General features: G+C 48.0%; 1 protein-coding gene across 4 annotated transcripts in view; it reads right to left on the bottom strand.

Moving 5' to 3' along the window:
- SECISBP2L (SECIS binding protein 2 like) overlaps positions 1-16,791 on the bottom strand; it is a 989,501-nt gene that overhangs the window by 265,054 nt on the left and 707,656 nt on the right. For all 4 annotated transcript variants that reach the window (XM_078684798.1, XM_078684797.1, XM_078684799.1 and 1 more), the window contains one exon: positions 13,688-13,850. In XM_078684798.1, coding sequence (XP_078540924.1) covers positions 13,688-13,850 — 163 coding nt within the window. The remainder of the gene's footprint in view (positions 1-13,687; positions 13,851-16,791) is intronic.

The following is a 16,791-nucleotide window of genomic DNA, read 5'->3' as shown; positions in this document are numbered from 1 at the left end:
CTGTCGGACGCCTCTTTCTACCTTGATTGCCCCCGAGATTTCACCCTCCATTCCAATTCGTACCTGGGCTTTAGTGTCCGCGTGTAGGTAGGCTAGGAAGTGTACCAAAGGTTCATCAAGGCCATAGGAAAGGAGTGTCGCCCACAACTTCGACCTATTCAGTAGGTCGAATGCGGACGACAAGTCCATAAAGGCTAGATAGATAGGAGAGGCCTTGGCTATAGTATATTTGCCTATTATAAGATTGAGATTCAGGCACTGTTCTGTTGTCCCAACCCTACTTCTGAAGCCCATCTGACATCTGTCCAGCACCCCTGTTTCTTCGGCCCAATCATTCACTCTGTTGTACAACACCCGGCCCAAAATTTTCAGGGTGTTGTCTAAGAGTGAGATGGGCCTATAGTTTGCAGGGTCAGATCTTTCGCCTTTTTTGTAAATAGGCACTATTGTGCTTGTTGACCAGGTGGCAGGGATGACGCCCGTCGATACACTGTTAAAAACATTCACCAGAATAGGCCCCCAAAATTCTGGTTTGTGTTTAATTAAGTCAATTGGGAAGCCATCTGGCCCTGGCGCCTTGTTCCCCAGGCTTTGGTTGATGGCCAGAATGACCTCCCCCAGGGTTATATCCAGTGGGCTCAGTTTGTCATAGTTGTGTTCTTCTATGGGAGGAGCAGAATTAGCATATATTTTGGAAAAATGTTGCTCCCAATTCTGACTTGAGATAGTGCAGCTGATTGGTGACAAATATTTCCCCATGTCCCGCATCTTCCTTACAGCGGGCCAAAAAGTTGCACTGTTTCCCACAGCAGCAGAGACTGAGAGTTCGTTCCAATGTTCCTCTATCATGGTGGCTTTCCTTATCCCTATAGCTATTTTGTAGGCTTGCCTGGCGGACCGTACATCTACTTGGTTCCTTGGTTTGGAGTTTAATGCTTTGCGAAGAGCCTTATTTGCCCCTGAACAACTGCTGTCAAACCACCTAGGTTCGCCGTTATTATTCCTATGGGGGACTGTCAATAGAGTCTTAATAACATGGCACAGATTTGCAAAGTCTTTAATTATCCTGTGGTGATTCCCATCGGTCAATGAACAGGAGGCAACTGTTGGTTGATGATTGTTCATAATAATGTCCATAATTGCACCGCAATTCACCCCTTTCCACTTTAACCTGAGGGTATCTGTTGATATCATGATATCCCTTGCTCCCAAGGTGCGGGTGGGTGCTTGAATCGGGCCCATTCTTAAGCTGAGTTCTAATGCATTATGGTCTCCAAAGGCTGTTTTAACCACTCCTGCTTCGATGACTTTATCTAGTAGTTCCACAGACGTGAAGATGTAATCTACTGTGCTCGAGAAATCTCTCCCTCTGAAAGTTGGAATATAAGCGGCGTCGCTATTTATAAATGTATCCATTATATTTGATAGGGTGTGGGTATTAATGTAGTTTTTCAGTTCATTCCCACGTTTAGTAGCCCTATCTAGTTGATTTATGCCTGCTTTGGTTTTCGATAATTTGGCATTAAAGTCACCAGCTAGGATAATCCCATTGTTTGCACAATTGATAGCTAATTCGGTTATTTTTGTAATGTTATCAAATAGCTCTATATAGTTCTTATTAGGGGTCGAGTGAAAATCGTTATTATAGAAGTTGATCAAATGTAGCGGTGATCTACATGTAAACTCGATGATTTGAATATTTGGGCTCTTAGTTGGTATTGGCTTAATAGCCCCCCCTAAAGTTGTTCTAAACCCAATCAGCAAGCCTCCCATAGGGCGTCCAAAAACTGGCTTTTGGGCACAGATGCTATAACATTCAAAACCCTCTATGGCTATTTCAGAGGTGGCCCATGTCTCTTGTAACATTATAATGTCTTTGTTAGATATAAATTTTAGCCATTCCGGGTCCGACACCCGTTGTTGGAGTCCGGCTACGTTCCAGCTGACAATTGTTAGCACACTGTTAGGGTTTTTATGAATATATGGATCTGGGGGGTTGGATGTTTTACATCCTATAGTGCTGTCCATTACTTGGTCTTTCCTTGCTAATGGCAACCTATGATGGTTTTGGGCCAGTTGGGAGCTTGATTTCTCCTCATCGTGCATCTCTGTGGTTTTAACTAACTCATCGGGGAGACCCAGTTTTATTCCCTCCAGTTCAATGTTCAGCTGCCCGGGTGGTGAAGAGAGTCAATCAACCATCTCAAGGCTGCTGAATCTATTGAAAACTGGTATGCCCCAGTAGGCATCTCGGTTTAGTGTATTCCTATGGGGATGCCTATGATTATCCAACCCCCACTCACCCCAGTTATCTTCTTTCCCCACCTGGCACCAATTTCTTTTGAAGGTATGATCGTGCTGATTGGGTCTCCTAGATGGATAGAAAAATGAGAGGTGCCTTGTTTCTATACCTTCACTATACCCCTCACTTCTCCATGAACAGATATGTTCTACCGCGCGTGGGTCGTCAAAGTTAACAATCACACAGTCACCAGGTGTTTTCTGTGTTTCGCGGCCCACCCACGGTACTGTTCTGACTGTTAGGATGTTGCTCCTGCAGTATGGGGGTAGGGGTCTGTTATTATTTAACCAGAAACTGACTTTATTTAAAAGAGACCAGGTAGGCTCTTCTATATTGTCCGGTGTCTCGGGGACTCCCGTCATTACCACTACGTATGGACTAGATCCAGGGGGCAAGTTGGCATGAAATCTTCCATGATTTCCTTTATCCTTATCCCTATGATTACTAGTGGTACTCCCCTTTGATTGTGTTGGGTTAGGTTGTTTCCCCCGTGGGGTTGTGTTTAAGGTGGGTGGGTTGGATTTTTTCAGAGCTTCCTTCAGAGGTGGGGTTGGCTTATGTGTGTTACTAAGGTCTGTAGCTGATTTCTTCACGACTTTCCCCGAGGGAGGTTGGATATGTAATTTTGCTGCCGATATGACTGGTGTGTCCTTGATTGGTGGACTTTTAACTAGGGCGCTTAGTTCGTTAAGTTGTTTTTCCATATTTCCTAGCCTTTTTTCGATAGTAGCAAGATGGGCAGAGATAATTTCCCCAACCTTTGTTATAAGTTGGTTTGTTGAGGAGCAGTCTTCACGTGACCCCTCCTTAGGGAATGGGCCTCCTTTGTGACCTGACCCTACATTGGATTTTTTACTAGCCTTTTTTTGGTTATTAGGTGGATTTTTCCCTTGTTTTCTCTGGGGAAGAGGGCTTCCAATGAATGTATTTGAGCCTTGGGGCTGTTTCTGTTTCTGTATGGCTCCTTCCCTTAACCCTCGCAATGCTCTTGAGATAGGGGTCGAATCCACGAGAGTGTGTGTGATGACCACATCTCGAGAAGGAGAGAAGTTTTTAGCCATCGGATCAAGGTCTGTAGACAGGATTGGGTCTGTGACTTGGTCACGTGTAGTGTCTGTTGGTAAGATAGGAAGTAGTTGGGATTCTACAGTAGATATTATACCCGAGCTCTCAGGAAAACTCGTTGCTGGAATAGAGTTAGTGACGAGATCCAGTTGTGTGTTGAAGTTATCAGTAATATCTAAATTAGGCGATTTCTCCAGACTCCGTAATGAGTCTGAGAGAAGTTGTGTTACTGATAAATCCACGGTGTTAGGCATAGTGTGGATCTCTGCACTGGTACTAATTGCAAAGACGCCATCAGCAAGGTTATTTCTGTTGGGTGTTTTTGCTGTGGCAAGGAGACCCAAGGAAGAGCGTTTAGCTTGTGCCAGTTCCAGGGAGACTCTTCGCTCCAATAAAGAAATTCCTTGATCAATAGCTTCATTAGCCCTGGAGATGAAGTTATCAATTGGCCCAGTGACTTTCCCAGTTCCTGCAGCAGTCTTGCTGCGACTGCCCCTTGTTGACATTGCAAGGAGAATAGCAATTTGATCACCAATTGGGGCACTACTTACGGGATGGTCGGAATTGGTGGGTGTCAGCGGGGTGGCCCGTCCCGTCCTCTGTCGTCCTCGGACGGCCTCAGACGGCCCGCCCTTTGCCCGGGCTTGTCCCGGGCGTCCCGCTCGCGTCCCGCGACGCTGAGGGCTTCCTGTGTTATACTGCCCCTCCCGGCGCGTTTACCGCGTCGGGGAACGCGCCGCCGCTGAGCCTGATGGGATTTGTAGTCCCGTGGCGGCGGCGCGGCTGCTGGCGGGAAGTTCGAGTCCTTGGTCCGCTGGTGGTAGGTTCCCTGTGCGCTCTCCCAAGCTGGCGCTGTCAGGTAAGGGTGCTTGCTCGCTGTTTTTCGTGTGTGCCTCAAAGATTGCCTCCCCCCGCTCCACCGAGGGCTTCCTGTGTTATACTGCCCCTCCCGGCGCGTTTACCGCGTCGGGGAACGCGCCGCCGCTGAGCCTGATGGGATTTGTAGTCCCGTGGCGGCGGCGCGGCTGGTGGCGGGAAGTTCGAGTCCTTGGTCCGCTGGTGGTAGGTTCCCTGTGCGCTCTCCCAAGCTGGCGCTGTCAGGTAAGGGTGCTTGCTCGCTGTTTTTCGTGTGTGCCTCAAAGATTGCCTCCCCCCGCTCCACCGAGGGCTTCCTGTGTTATACTGCCCCTCCCGGCGCGTTTACCGCGTCGGGGAACGCGCCGCCGCTGAGCCTGATGGGATTTGTAGTCCCGTGGCGGCGGCGCGGCTGGTGGCGGGAAGTTCGAGTCCTTGGTCCGCTGGTGGTAGGTTCCCTGTGCGCTCTCCCAAGCTGGCGCTGTCAGGTAAGGGTGCTTGCTCGCTGTTTTTCGTGTGTGCCTCAAAGATTGCCTCCCCCAGATAATCAATCATAGCAATGGGAGGAGCTGGTAGTATCTGGAAGTGAAGGTCCGTGCGAGCAATGAGAGCCACCCCACCGCCAGCCTTACCGGCCAGACGATCGGCACGGATGGCATAATAAGAGGGGGGGAGGGTGGCCAAGAGGGTTGGGAGGGAATCCGGACAAAACCAAGTCTCCGTGATAAACAAAAGATCAGGTTGGTGTGTGTCTAGCAGAACAAAAAGTTCATGAAAATGCTTGACCGCCGATCTGGTGTTCAAAAGGAGAACGGAGGTTGCCGGAGTCGCAGGAGTAGAAGAGGGCAACACTAGGGAACCGGGAGGGGGAGGAACAGGGACCTGGGTATTGGGGATAGGAGAAATCGGCCAAGGATGGAAATTTTGGCAATAATAGAATCAGGCAGAGCCCACGGACCTTGCATAGTACGAAGCTGGGCAGATGAGAAAGTTAAAAATTGGGCAGAGTGGAGTGCCCCTAGCCCCGGTCGGCCGCGGACGGGCGCAGATGGGCTTAACTTAGGCGCAACTTCGGCGCGCCTTCGTCACGCCCACTGCGCACGCCCGCTGCGCATGGGGGTGGGCTAAATGGGATCTCGAGCGCGATGACAGGAGCGCTGACCCAGCCTACACTGCCCTCCCAAGATGGTAGCCTGCTCACCCCGTCAGCCCTCCGTGTAGCGGCACACTGCCGATCCGGACCGAGGCTAGGGGTGCAGGACAATGGAGCAGGGAGAGGCAGCAGGTAAGGCCAGCAAAAGTGCACGCAGTTAAAAAGGAAAAAAACAAACAACACGGTTTTTAAAATATCCAGAAGAGCCCAAGCGCTGCTGCAGCATCCACCGTCCCGCTGCCACTAGGGTTAGTGTCCGCTGCGCATGCGCATGGGGGTGGGCTAAATGGGGTCTCGAGCGCGATGACAGGAGCGCTGACCCAGCCTACACTGCCCTCCCAAGATGGTAGCCTGCTCACCCCGTCAGCCCTCCGTGTAGCGGCACACTGCCGTTCCGGACCGAGGCTAGGGGTGCAGGAGAATGGAGCAGGGAGAGGCAGCAGGTAAGCCCAGCAAAAGTGCACGCAGTTAAAAGGAAAAAAACAAAACACGTTTTTTAAAATATCCAGAAGAGCCCAAGCGCTGCTGCAGCGTCCACCGTCCCGCTGCCACTAGGGTTAGTGTCACTTGTCATTGCAACGTGAGTTGGAGAAGGTTGATAGAGTAAACCTTGTGTTAAGTTGTCTTGATACAGCCACTATGTTAAGGCATCCTTGAATATGTCCATTGCTCAGATCAGCAGGTTTGTAGAAACTGGACATCCAATTCTTCTTAGAGGAGGCCCATCCTTAACCTGCAGTATGGATTTAAATTATGCAGGCAATATCTGTTCCAGCAATGATTTGAAGAGGTCTAACAGAAGAAGCCATCATAACTAGATTCCGAATTTGACAGTAGACAAAGAATTCTCTCTTCTAATGGATAAGTTTTGGCATTGACTTTCAACATGGCACCCAAGAATTGGATTGGAGTCGTGAGTTCTGCATGAGATAGGACCGCTTTGCGTTAAAGGCCCAGTTTCATAAAAAGCTGTGTGCCTTAGCGCGTTGAATTGCTGGCATCTGCCAAGGACACCACACTTATCAGTCAGTTGTTGAGATACAGGAAGCCCTGATGATTCTGGTGTTGCAGGAAAACTGCAACTGGAGAACTTCATAAGTGGTGCCAACTTGAAACTAAAGGGTAAACCTTCAAAATGACAGTGGCATCCAACTACTTCAAACAATCCGTAGCTTGGGGTGAATGGGAAAATGCAAGCACCTATCCGGCAGATCAAAGGAAGTTAGACTTGATCTGGAAACGCTCAAGCAATTCCCTTGCACATCAACAGGTGGTTTAATCTGGCTCCAACGTCGGGTCTGTCATTTCTGGATAAGACGATGGGCCACTAAAAAAGTGCCCCCAAGTGCATGTGGACATCAGTTTGTTTTTGATCTCCATTCGCGCCCACCGACACTGAGCCATAGAAGTCAGAATATGGCAGAGTGCAGATGTTAGATATTGGGATCTTATTACAGAGCTATAGGAGACCATTCCACAGAACAGAAAGTAAGGAGGGTCGGTGAGAAATCTTCAGTTGGATAGCATCTCTGCTGGAAAAGAGGTTACCGAAGGTAAATAACATTTTTATAATAGAGACATCTAACTGCAGATTCCTCACCCTGGGAATAGATACCAAAGCAGCATACCTGCTCGGGTAGTAGGTCTGTAGAATAGGTCAACCAGGAAATCCTCCAGCACAGATTGGGCACAGTGCCTATCCCACCGGACTGTCTATCCATGCAGTGGTGTCTGGTGAACGTATGGAGGGACACCAACATGGCAGCCTGACAAAGGTCCAAGACTGACACACCACACGCCAGAGCAGTGACGGTAGCCTTTTCTCTAGTGCAATGAGCATGTAAGCATTATGAAGTTTCTTCTTTACTAGTGAGTAAAATATCTTTATACAGAGAACAATCCACCACAAGATAATTAGTTTGTGTACCGCTTTCCCTTTTTTTTGCTCTAGAGAAATCCACGAAGAATTGATCATCCAGGTTATGAGCTCTGCTCTGGATTGATTGATATAAAAACTCAGTGCCCTCTTGTTATTTTATATGCATTTTATAGCACCATGTTATGTTATGTTAATAGAAGCTTGTAAAGCGCACTGTCACCAGAAGTTTCATGGCGCCATATCACCCAAGAGGGTATCCTAGTGCTTTTTAGGTCCGTGGCGCTTGCCCAGGGAGTCTTACTCGAAGAGTTCTGGGCCGGTCGCTCCACGCACTGCGCACACTCCCCGTGAGTGAGCCCAAGCACCCCCTGCTCTGCCGAGTTCGCCGCTGCCCTGCAGCTGAGTTCCTGGGCCTCTTATTCTGTAGTCTGCCCCTGCATTTTTGTTGTCTGTATTTCGTAATTTGTTCTCTGCCTCTGCATTTTGTATTTTGTTTTCCTGCCTCTGTGTCTTAACTTCCTGCGCTTGTTTTTCCCCTGTTTGCGCCGCTTCTGTGCCCTGCCGCGTTTCCCGCCCTTCTCCCCACCGCTGCTCCCCTGCGGCCCGCCCCTTTTCTTTTTGTATTCCTTCCCATTCGCCGCCCCGCTCCCGCCTCCCAGCTGCTCCTCCCTCCCACTTCGCCATTTATGGCAGAGTGCACGCGTACGCGCAGCGGGCGCGTCGCTTGTGCGCCAAAGGCAAGCCCGTCTATGCACATCTGCGCCTGGACCGCGCCCAGCGCCAGAACCCCTGGCCCCCGCAGATGCCATCCCACCCGCCGGACCTACGACGCCGCCACCCTCTATGCACTCAACACCGGCCGGATCCCCGGATGCTACCGAGCCACCCCGAGGCGCACCCACGGACCCTTCACCTGCAATTCCTGCAAATTCCCCTGCATCTGGACTTGTACCGCACCCGCCAAGCCGAGCATCAGCAGCAATCACCTGAAGTGCATCCTGCTCAACACCCGCTCCATCCACAGACATGCCGTGGAACTCTGGAACCTGCTCGACACCACATCTCCAGACGTCGCCTTCCTCACGGAAACATGGATGAACGCCTCCTCAGCGCCCAACATCGCCATCGCCATCCCGGACGGATACAAGATCACCCGGAGGGACTGCGTCAACCAGACAGGAGGAGGCATCGCTATTGCCACAAGAACACCATCCGCATCACGACACCCTCACAGCCGCCGAACATCTTCACTTCCAGATTCACACCGATCCCAAGACCACACTCAGAGGCACCCTCATCTACAGACCCCCGGGACCTCGCACACAATTCAGCGAAGACATCGCAGACTTCATCAGCCCATACGCCCTCTCCTCCGCTGACTACATCCTCCTAGGGACCTCAACTTCCACCTGGAGAACAACAATGACAGCAACACCACCACCCTGCTGGACAACCACGGACTCTAGCAACTGGTGAACACCCCCACCCACTACGCCGGCCACACGCTTGACCCAGTCTTCTCCTCCAGCAAGTACATCTCCTTCAGCCACTCCACCGGACTCCAATGGACAGACCACAGCTGCGTCCACTTCAGCTTCAGAAGGACCACGACCCACCACCACCCACAACAGGTTCCCAGCAGGAGCTGGAACAAGATCACCACCGACCAGCTCACCACTTCCCTGAACCAGAATCCTCCAGCCAGCTCAACGGACCCCAACCAAGCAGCCAACAACCTCACACAGTGGATCACCAACTGCGCTGACGACCTCGCACCCCTGAAAAACCATCCCTGCAGGCTCGGCAACAAGAAAGCTTCCTGGTTCAACGACGATCTCATTAACTCCAAGAAGAACTGCCACACCCTCGAGAAAGCCTGGCGCAAATACCCGACTACAGACAACATGACTGCCCTCAAGCACGCCACCCGCAAACACCACCAACTGATTCACACCACCAAGAAGACAGCATTCAAGGAACGACTGAACAACAACTCACACAACAGCAAGGAACTCTTCAGCATCGTCAAAGAGCTCTCCAACCCAAGCAACGACATCACCCCCTCGCAAGAACTCTGCGACTCGCTCGCCTCGTTCTTCCACAGCAAGATCGCCGACATACATAACAGCTTCGACGCACAGACCACGCACCCAACCACCGAACCGACGCCCCCCACCACCACCCTCCACGCCTGGACCCGGTCAGCACCGAAGACACCATCCACACCATGAACACCATCCACTCCGGATCACCAACTGACCCATGCCCCCACCACGTCTTCAATAAGGCCGACACCGTCATCGCACCCCAACTCCGGGACATCATCAACTGCTCCTTCAACACCCGGAGAGCTGGAAGCATTCGGAACTCAGCGCCCTCCTGAAAAAACCATCAGCAGACCCCACCGACCTCAAGAACTACCGCCCCATCTCGCTCCTCCCTTTTCCTGCCAAAGTCATCGAGAAGACCGTCAACAAACAGCTTGCCGCCTTCCTCGAGACGAACGGATCCCTCGACCACTCGCAGTCCGGCTTCCGAGCCAACCACAGCACCGAGACCACCCTCATCGCAGCCACTGACGACATCCGAGCCCTGCTCGACAACGGGGAAACAGCGGCCCTCATCCTCCTGGACCTCTCCGCGGCATTCGACACTGTCTGCCACCGCACCCTGGCGCAGCGCCTCAGCAACATCGGAATCCAAGAGAAGGCACTAGAATGGATTATCTCGTTCCTCGCAGAAAGAACCCAGAGAGTCCGCCTCCCCCCTTTCAGATGTGAGGCCACCGAAGTCATCTGCGGCGTACCGCAATGATCATCACTCAGCCCCACCCTCTTCAACGTCTACATGAGCCCCCTCGCAGCCATCGCACGCCAACACAACCTCAACATCATCTTCTACGCCGACGACACCCAGCTGATCCTCTCCCTCACCAACGACCCAGCCACTGCCAGAACCAACCTACACGAAGGGATGAAAGACGTAGCCGAGTGGATGATGAACAGTCGCCTGAAACTGAACTCAGACAAGACGGAAGTCCTCATCCTTGGATCATCACCCTATGCCTGGGACGACTCCTGGTGGCCCCCGGCCCTGGGCAACGCACCCAAACCAATAGGACCACGCACGCAACCTGGGCTTCATCCTGGACTCCTCCCTCTCGATGACCAGACAAGTCAACGCCGTCTCATCATCATGCTTCAACATCCTACGCATGCTCCGAAAGATCTTCCGATGGATCCCCATCGAAACCCGGAAGATGGTCACCCAGGCACTCGTCACCAGCCGACTGGACTACGGAAACACCCTCTAGACCGGAACCACAGCCAAACTAAAGAAAAGACTCCAACGCATCCAGATCGCCTCCGCACGACTCATCCTGGACATCCCCCGTCACAGCCACATCTCCGGACATCTGAGAGACCTGCACTGGCTCCCCGTCAACAAGAGAATCACGTTCCGACTCCTCACCCACGCACACAAGGCTCTCCACGACCTGGGCCCTAGGTACCTCAGCGACCGCCTGACATTCTACACTCCCACCCGCCAGCTACGATCGACCAGCCACGCCCTCGCCGCCGTTCCACGCATCCGAAGAGTCACCATGGGAGGAAGATCCTTCTCCTACCTGGCAGCCAAACGTGGAACTCCCTCCCCATCCACCTCCGCCAGACCCAAGCCACTTCTCCTTCAGGAAGCAACTCAAGACCTGGTTTTCGAGCAGTAGCAGACCCCCCCTCCCCAAGCGCCTTGAGACCCTCCGGGTGAGTAGCGCGCTATACAAATCTCTTGATTGATTGATTGATTGACTGAAGAGTCATGTCTTCAGCCTCTTGTGAAATTCGAGAAGCGGAGAGGAGGCCCTGATGTAATATGGAATGCTTTATGGTCAAATTTCTTTATTCCAAACAATGCCAGAAACAGTAGTACGGGCAATCAAGACCGATCACGAGGCTTGATTGAGAATCAATGTAGGAGAAGACACAACCTTGTGCTCAGCATTTGCATGGAATTTGTGACAGCTGAGAGGAGGTGCCTGGAGTGTTGGTGGAAATGTACGAGGCTGTTTAGGTAAGCTGGTGCTATGTTGCACAGGTTTTCCTCTGAGGTGTTAGCATTCTAGTATGTGTGGGTGAGTAGCTTGAAACTGTGCTCGTCATTGTAGTTCACTTAGTTGTGTGGTGAAGTGGACCCGGCATCAGATGTTGAGTACCAGCTTGGCTGCTGCATTCTGGACGGTCTGAAGTCTTTTTGTGAGTTGGCTGTTTATACCTGCATAGAGGGTGGTCCTAGATCCAGGCTGTTGGTTAGGAGGGCTTGGGTGACGTTTTATATGGTGTTGTAGAGTAATAATATGAATATTTTTTTCAGCATTCTCAGAGTGTGGAAGAAAGTTATGGTGATAGCACTGATTTGGGAGGACATGTCCAGCATGTGGTCGGTAAAAATCCTGAGATTTCTTGTTGGGGTTAAGGGTGAGCTTGCATCTGTAGGCCACCAGGCAGAGTCCCACAGTGAGCCGCTTTTTCCTAAGATCACCACTTCGGTCTTGTTCATGTTGAGTTTGAGGCTGATGGACTTCATCCATGTGGCCACTTCTATCATGCAAGATGTGAAGTTGTTCCTGGTGTTGGGTGCTTTGTCCAAAATGGATAATGTCAGTTGTGTGTTGTCAGCATAGGCGAGTATGTCGATGTTGTTTGCCAGCGATGTCATATAGATGTTGAAGTGGCTTGGGCTGAGCGGGGAGCCCTATGGGACACCACAAATAATTTTAAGTGCTTCTGAGACGCAATGATATATATTTAATGTGTGTGTTCTTCCGGTGACAAAGGTGGATATCCATTGGAGGGTGGGTCCTTGAATGGCAGCGAGAGATAGTCTCGAAGGCTGTGGAGAGCTTGAGTAGGATGAAGGTGGCAGTTTCTCCTGTGTCGGGGATCATCCAGAATTTAGGGCCATCCCTGAACTGTGTTTAGGTCTAAATCCTGATGAGTGGCATAAACGAGCTGGTGGTTGGCAGGGTGGTCGGTAAGTTGTTTGTTGATTGCTTTCGCTAGAACCTTGGCCGGGTATGGAAGGAACAGAGATCAGTTGGTAGTTCTCAAATATGGGTGGGTCTGCTAAGGGCTTTTTAAGGAGGGAGTTTCCAGGCTGCCGGGCAGGTGGCTGTGTTGTTAGAGGCATTGAGAATGGGGGTAGAAGGCTTGTTGAAAGTGTGGTGGGACAGGAGGCAGGCGGGAACCTGGAGTGGATGATTGTTGTGGTTTTCCTCTGAGGTGTTAGCATTCTAGGGTGTCAGGATGTTTTGCCTGATACCAGAAGACTTTTTGCGAGGTTCATGGCGTCTGGTATCGGGTCAAAGTTGATGTAGATGGCTGTGATTCTGTTGAAGAAAAAGTCAGACAGTTTTTGGGTTAGTGTGATGTTGCAGGCAGCTGCTGTTGGTATGGTTAAGTCCATAATGATGGAGAACATTTCTTTGCTGCTGTTGGAGCTTCAACCGATGCGCTAAGCTAGGGCTTTTCATTTGGTGTCCTGGATTTTCGGACAGTAGAGTCTCTGCCAGAGTATTGCCTTCTCCAATTCTTCTTGGCTAGTTCTCCTTCACTGCCCTATTTGCTTGCAGTGCCGTTTGGTCATACTGGAGTTCTTGTGTGTACTAGCTGGCTTGATTTCGAGTTCTTGCTATTTTTTTTGGGAGGATTCAGCATGTTGGGCCGGGAGTGATGCAGGTATGGCAATAGCTATTGTCGCTTGATAGATGGCCTGTATGTTTTCGTTGTTTTTTGTGGAGGGCAGAAGCCTAGTCTCCTCCAATAGTTTGTTCCAGTGTCTGTGGTAAGGGCCGGTCACCGATGTTATTCTATAGTTTGGAATGTTGATTGAGAATTTGAATAGGAAAACATTTTCGATTTTATATATCAAGAATTGATTATTTAGGGATTCTCTGCTGAAAAAGATGGGAGTATGGAGGGTACTACATTCCTTAAGCATTGTGATACCTAATTAAATATATAAACGCAGTGGTGGTTGACTAGAGCTAGAATCAAGCTATGCAATGTTGGCAGAATGTGTTCCTTACAAGTCAAACTCCCACAAATCTTGCGGCCTATGTGGTACAAACTACTCAGTGACGTTTATGACCATATAATGTAGAGCTATTCCTATTCTATTCAGTATAAAGACAAATATTACATTAATGGCGCCAACATTACTATTCATCGTTTGTTAAACAAACCGCTCTATTACACATCTTTTCATAATGTAAATTGACAGACATTAGGGGGCAGAGGAATTTCCCTCATTTATGTAATATGGTTGGAGACCACAGTTTCTATGCACAAAGCTACACAGTGCCTCTTTTCACTAGGAACAAAATGCATAATCAATACACACAGCTGCCGAATAAATGACAATGTTAATACATTACTCTCTAAATCTCTTGCTGTGGATTTTCGTTATTGCTGAAGCTGCCATTGGACTGCCAATCCCCGAACTGGCCGGTGAGCCTTGTGAAACTGGTGTCATGCAATAAGGAGAATTCTGACTTGCCGGAGACAAAGATGCATCACTGGGCACACTTAATCCAGACTCTATAATGAAGGTAAAATAGATTTGTTTTTTAAAACAAAACACTTTATTACCAAATGACATTTAAAACAAACTGCACAATATAAACGCAAGAAATTGACAGGATCTCAGACTTTGCTTGACTCAAAATAATGAGCACCGCAAGATTGATTGCATTCTGTTTAAATGGTCTATATAACATTATCAACACCACAATGTGGAAAGCTATCCAAATGACCACATTTATTTTACTCTTGGATTGTTCCGATAAAAGCAGTTAAGAAACGTAAAAGGGCGGGGGGGATGTAATCGGTGTTCCTCGCAGGGCTCAGTGATCTGTAGTGCCAGCTGAATTATGTTATATTATTTGAGAATGTTATAAAGCATGACATACGTCCTGGAACATGTCACTTAGTTCAGAAAAAAGAAAAGTGGTATTGGCGCAAAAGACATTGCAGAAAAGGATTTGGTTGTAAAAATTCATGCTTTTATCAGTTTATAAAATTTCCTTACACATGGTTCCTTACTTTGTGATATATAAAGGAATTTCATTTGATTCCTGAGTTCTTTATGCTCTAAAGGATTTCCCACTCATTCCATGAAGCGAGATTGTGAACACCTAACTTGTTGTCAAACTTGTGCTAGACAAATCTTAGACAAATAATCTACTCAAAAGAGATGTTTTTTTAGTACTGGACTCTTGATGCATTAAAGAAGCCTCACTAGTAGCCACTGCAGATTGACAAGTGCTTTATTATTATGACCAAATTTCCTATTTCAGTACAGAGTGTTGGCTGCAATATTATGAATAAACTGAAACTCTACAATATGCTTTCTAGGCAGGTCTTGAGAGAAGGAAATACGAAAATTTTGTTTAGATTAAACAAAAGCATTTATATACTCTCACTGTCTTAGAAAAGGTCATAAAAATGTAATCTCTACATGAAACAATAGTCACATCCAGGTAAAACAGGAACAATCTTGCAAGATTAACAACATCTCTATCCCAACTCAGACTGAAAGGGAATACAGATAGAACATATATACAAGATTTCATCCCTTCTTTATTAATGTAAATTCGGATCCATTTATAGATGCTTCTGGACTTCGGACAAGCTTCATAAATTGGGCCGAACAAACTCCAAAAAATGCTGGCATTACGCAGATAATTTATGAGATCTCAACCACCTACCATTCTACTACAAATTCAAAGACTACTGAGCACACACTCAACACAATTTTCCACACTAACATCTCCCTCAACCACTCTACGGTGTCTGTAGGACCATATACATCTATCCTACGCTCTACGCTATTTGCTTAGCACTTCTTACTTCTTTACTGATTATGAACTATTGGGATCAAAACTATCCTAACTGAATGAAAAAACGCAAACAATATCTCCCACCAGAAACAGTGGGCATGGGTATTTTTTTTATAGGTGCTGCTGACAACGCCCACAATCAATGCTGCTCCTCTAAATCTTCCAAAGCATAATGGAACAAACTAAACACATACTTAGAAAAGATAAACCCTCCCCGAACATACATGCACTCAGAAGTATATTACTGCACACAAAAAGTTCTGAGTCGACACTTTGTTATACTTATATGCCTTAATTGGCTCACACACTCCTCCTCGCTCTCCCCTTCCACAATCTCTCCAGTATAAGGGGTGGGAAATTTAATAAAATATCTGCTGGTCCATGGAGCAAGTTGCTTCATAAATCTACTTGTCCTGTAACAAAATCCACCTGTCCCTTTTGTGTCATGTTATCCGGCGACAAATAATGGCAGCAATCTCATTATATAAGGGCTCTGATATAGCCTCACTAATTATGCCAGGGCTCATATAATTGTCGGGTTTGAATACTATTAATTCCCTTATTTTGACGCGTTTCTGCAGATCTACATACCGGGGCCGAAGGTAGTGGTAAGCAATAGTTTGAGCGTTGGAATGCCATTTTCAGTCTGTACAAAGCTACTAATTTGCGTGTTTAATGGGTTTTCATCAACTCTTCTCTAATCTTTTCCCATACTGAGAAAGGTTGGAAATTTACTCCAGACAATGGCAGACGTAAAACATCTTCCAGGGTTGGGAAAAAAGTGAACTTCGAAATTGAACATTTGTATGAGCAAATCTGAAAGTGTAAATTTGCTCATGCTAAAATGCAGTCCACATATATTTTCTAGGAGTGCAATTTCTTGGCTGACTTTTGTCAATTCTTGGTAATTCATAAAAGCTGTAAATCTGCACGTAACACAAGGACATATACCATGGGTGCACTTTTGAGACTTTCTTTAATCGGGCCCCTTATTCAGTCTGGCGTAACCCATGACCTTTTGTGTTCATTAAAATGCTGTCTGTCTCTCTCTCTCAGTCTATCAGCTGGCTTCACTGTAATTGACAGCCTTCTGCTCTTTCACAAGGAGCATATCGGCACACAAAGCAGTTTTGTTCAGTGCCAGGAACGTCTGTGGCAATGTGTGCTTTTTGAGACCAAATACAATTTTTGCTTTTACCAATGTTTGTTATAATGGTGAGGGCCTAGCAGCTCCCATACCAATAAGGCTTAACAAAAACCATGCAAAAACAAGTTACGCACTGACAACACCAAAAAGCGGATCACCAATTTGAGACCTATTAATTTGCCAATGCTTGTTTATTTTTATGTTTCCTATAATCTTATTGTAGCTGGTTTCACTTATTTTCCATTATGGATATGGATGGGAGTATTAGCATACATCAACACATTTTACTAAATGACGCTGCAAAGAAATGGCACCTAAACATTTACACTTTAGCTCAATGTTTTTTTTCCCCTACTTGCATTTTTTTGTGAATATTTTATTTTGAAATCAAAGAATTATCCATCTTGCTTTCAAGCTTCTGAAAATATTTGCATCCTATCAGAGAGCCTTATACATAGCCTCATATTGCTAAACTTTGTAAATGTGTGTACAC

This window comes from Lissotriton helveticus, chromosome 3_2, assembly GCF_964261635.1.
Source record: "Lissotriton helveticus chromosome 3_2, aLisHel1.1, whole genome shotgun sequence".
NCBI lineage: Eukaryota > Metazoa > Chordata > Amphibia > Caudata > Salamandridae > Lissotriton > Lissotriton helveticus.
This window is presented reverse-complemented; position numbering and strand designations above follow the sequence as displayed.